The sequence below is a fragment of the Gavialis gangeticus genome, unplaced genomic scaffold (genome assembly GCF_001723915.1).
Source record: "Gavialis gangeticus isolate Ggan-Ray unplaced genomic scaffold, GavGan_comp1, whole genome shotgun sequence".
Taxonomy (NCBI): domain Eukaryota; kingdom Metazoa; phylum Chordata; order Crocodylia; family Gavialidae; genus Gavialis; species Gavialis gangeticus.
In genome coordinates this window covers 79,403,292-79,405,354 of record NW_017729033.1, presented here as the reverse complement: position 1 = coordinate 79,405,354, position 2,063 = coordinate 79,403,292, and the positions used below count along the sequence as shown (strand labels likewise).

At 37.5% G+C, this 2,063-nt stretch overlaps 1 protein-coding gene across 1 annotated transcript in view; it reads right to left on the bottom strand.

Moving 5' to 3' along the window:
- PDGFRL (platelet derived growth factor receptor like) overlaps positions 1-2,063 on the bottom strand; it is a 53,399-nt gene that overhangs the window by 26,546 nt on the left and 24,790 nt on the right. Inside the window, exon 2 of the mRNA XM_019526093.1 lies at positions 648-942. Coding sequence (XP_019381638.1) covers positions 648-942 — 295 coding nt within the window. The remainder of the gene's footprint in view (positions 1-647; positions 943-2,063) is intronic.

Genomic DNA, 2,063 nt, shown 5'->3' with positions numbered 1-2,063 from the left:
CTGATTCTCTCATGTATTGGCTCTTTGAAAACAATTCCCCTCCCCCACATACACACACACAGCCCCCGCCCACAAATACTGTACCCAACCCACCACACTCCTCCATATCCCCACCACAATATACAAAAGTAAAACTTAAATTTTAGCTATTCTATAATCACCTCTATCTACACAAACACATATATAAATCAGGACAAAAATATTATTTGAAATCAGATGAATGTATGCTGTTTGATTTTTAAAAAATATATATTTTTTTTTCCTGTTCCAAAATGGCAAAACCCCTAGCCAAAATAAGTACTTCCGGGGGTAAGGGGAGGGAGCTCCAGTGGCAGAGGTGAGGGGTTAGGGGGCAGGATTTCCAGTTCCAAGGTGGTGACCAGGGCGCGGGGCACGCCAGGGGCAGGGCTACCCTTGCAGCCCTGGATAGCTTGCCAAAACTTGTTAAGTGACCCTCCAGCTGAAATAATTGCCCGCCCCTTAACTAGGGCAAAATGTGTGATGCTTCTTCACGCAACTATGTCAATGCATCTTAATTCTAACCTCTGACCCCACTCTTTCTGTTCTTAGCAGCAGCGCTGGGTATGGAAATTAAATCGCAGAAAGGGAGCAAATTCTAAAGAGATTTCAAATGAAAGATAACTTACCTCAGCCTGGAGTCTTTGAAGGTGTCTAAGTAGGAAGGATAACTCCATCTAATATTGTTCCCTTTACATCGCAGCTCTATATTTTGTCCTGCAGACAGACTCAAAGTAGCAGCTGGCTTTTGGAAGCGCCCTTTATCCATTACTCGTGTCATTATGGATTGGGACTTTGAAGAAGAGTCAGTGGATTCTTTCTCCTTTAATTTGGGGATTTTGGGCTTCACTTTTTTGTTGAGAGGTTTAATTTTGTTCTCCCCTGGTTCCTTTGGGCGCTTACCCTTTGCAGACTCTCCACCAGCTAGTAAAATGTGAAGAGAAAAAGGTGCATTAGTGATGACTTTCAACAAAGAAAAGCTTACATATTATATACACTTACCTATAAAGGTTTCTTCTCTACAAGTATCTGAAAGAAGCACAGTCTTAATGTAAATTAGACTTCCTTCCTGAAGGCTCATCTTGATCTGTCTTCAGATCAGGAAGCTACAAAAACTTAGGTAGGATGATAAATGTTCGTAACACTGAATTCATTAAACTGTTTAATGTAACCTCCCTCCCACCAAAAAATAGAGACTCAATATAAGCTCTATCAATATAAAAGACTAATGCATGCAAAACATCAGAACTCAGTGTAGAAATGGAAAATGAACAGCCCCTTTATTGCAAATAATCTAAACCAAAACATTTAGTTGTGTCTGTTTTATGCCCTTGCAATTCACACTGTGACTTTAATCTTACACCTTACAATTTATAATATCTGGCCATTTTCTCCTGCACATCTGTTTAGTTTTGTAGATATACTGTGACAGAAGGGAGACCGATTAACAAACAACAGGAAATTTACACATCATTGCTGCTTGTACATGGGTTTTGTTTGGCTTTTTTAAACATTTATTGAATACAGTAGTTTACTTCTATTTATGACATTTATTGCTCCTCCTGACTGAAGTCTTTTTAAAAATGTTCACTACATTTCTGGGTAAGCTTAAATGAGATAAAAAATAATAGGAATTAAATAAAGATGCCCTCAGCCCTGCATCTTCTATTTCAAAATAATAATTTTATCATTAATTTTTCCTGTTCTCACAAGATTATCCGTTTCTTCATCATAACATTTAATACTTTTCTGCAGCACACTATATACATATATTTCCTAGTCTTAAAATATAAGTGAGAAGTATTCAATCTAAAATTTATGAATTGTTTTAAAGAAGAATGAGGAAACCTTCTGTAGCCTCATTTTACAAGCAACCCTAGGCTTCTGAAAGACTTGTCAAACCCAGAGACTTCTGGGAAATCTGCCTTCTGCTTCTGGCAACAACCTTCAGTAATTTGTTTAGACTGTGAAACAACATAAGGAGGTACTAATTGTCAATTATAGGATGACAAGCTTCAGACAATAGTATAACATAAATAGTTATA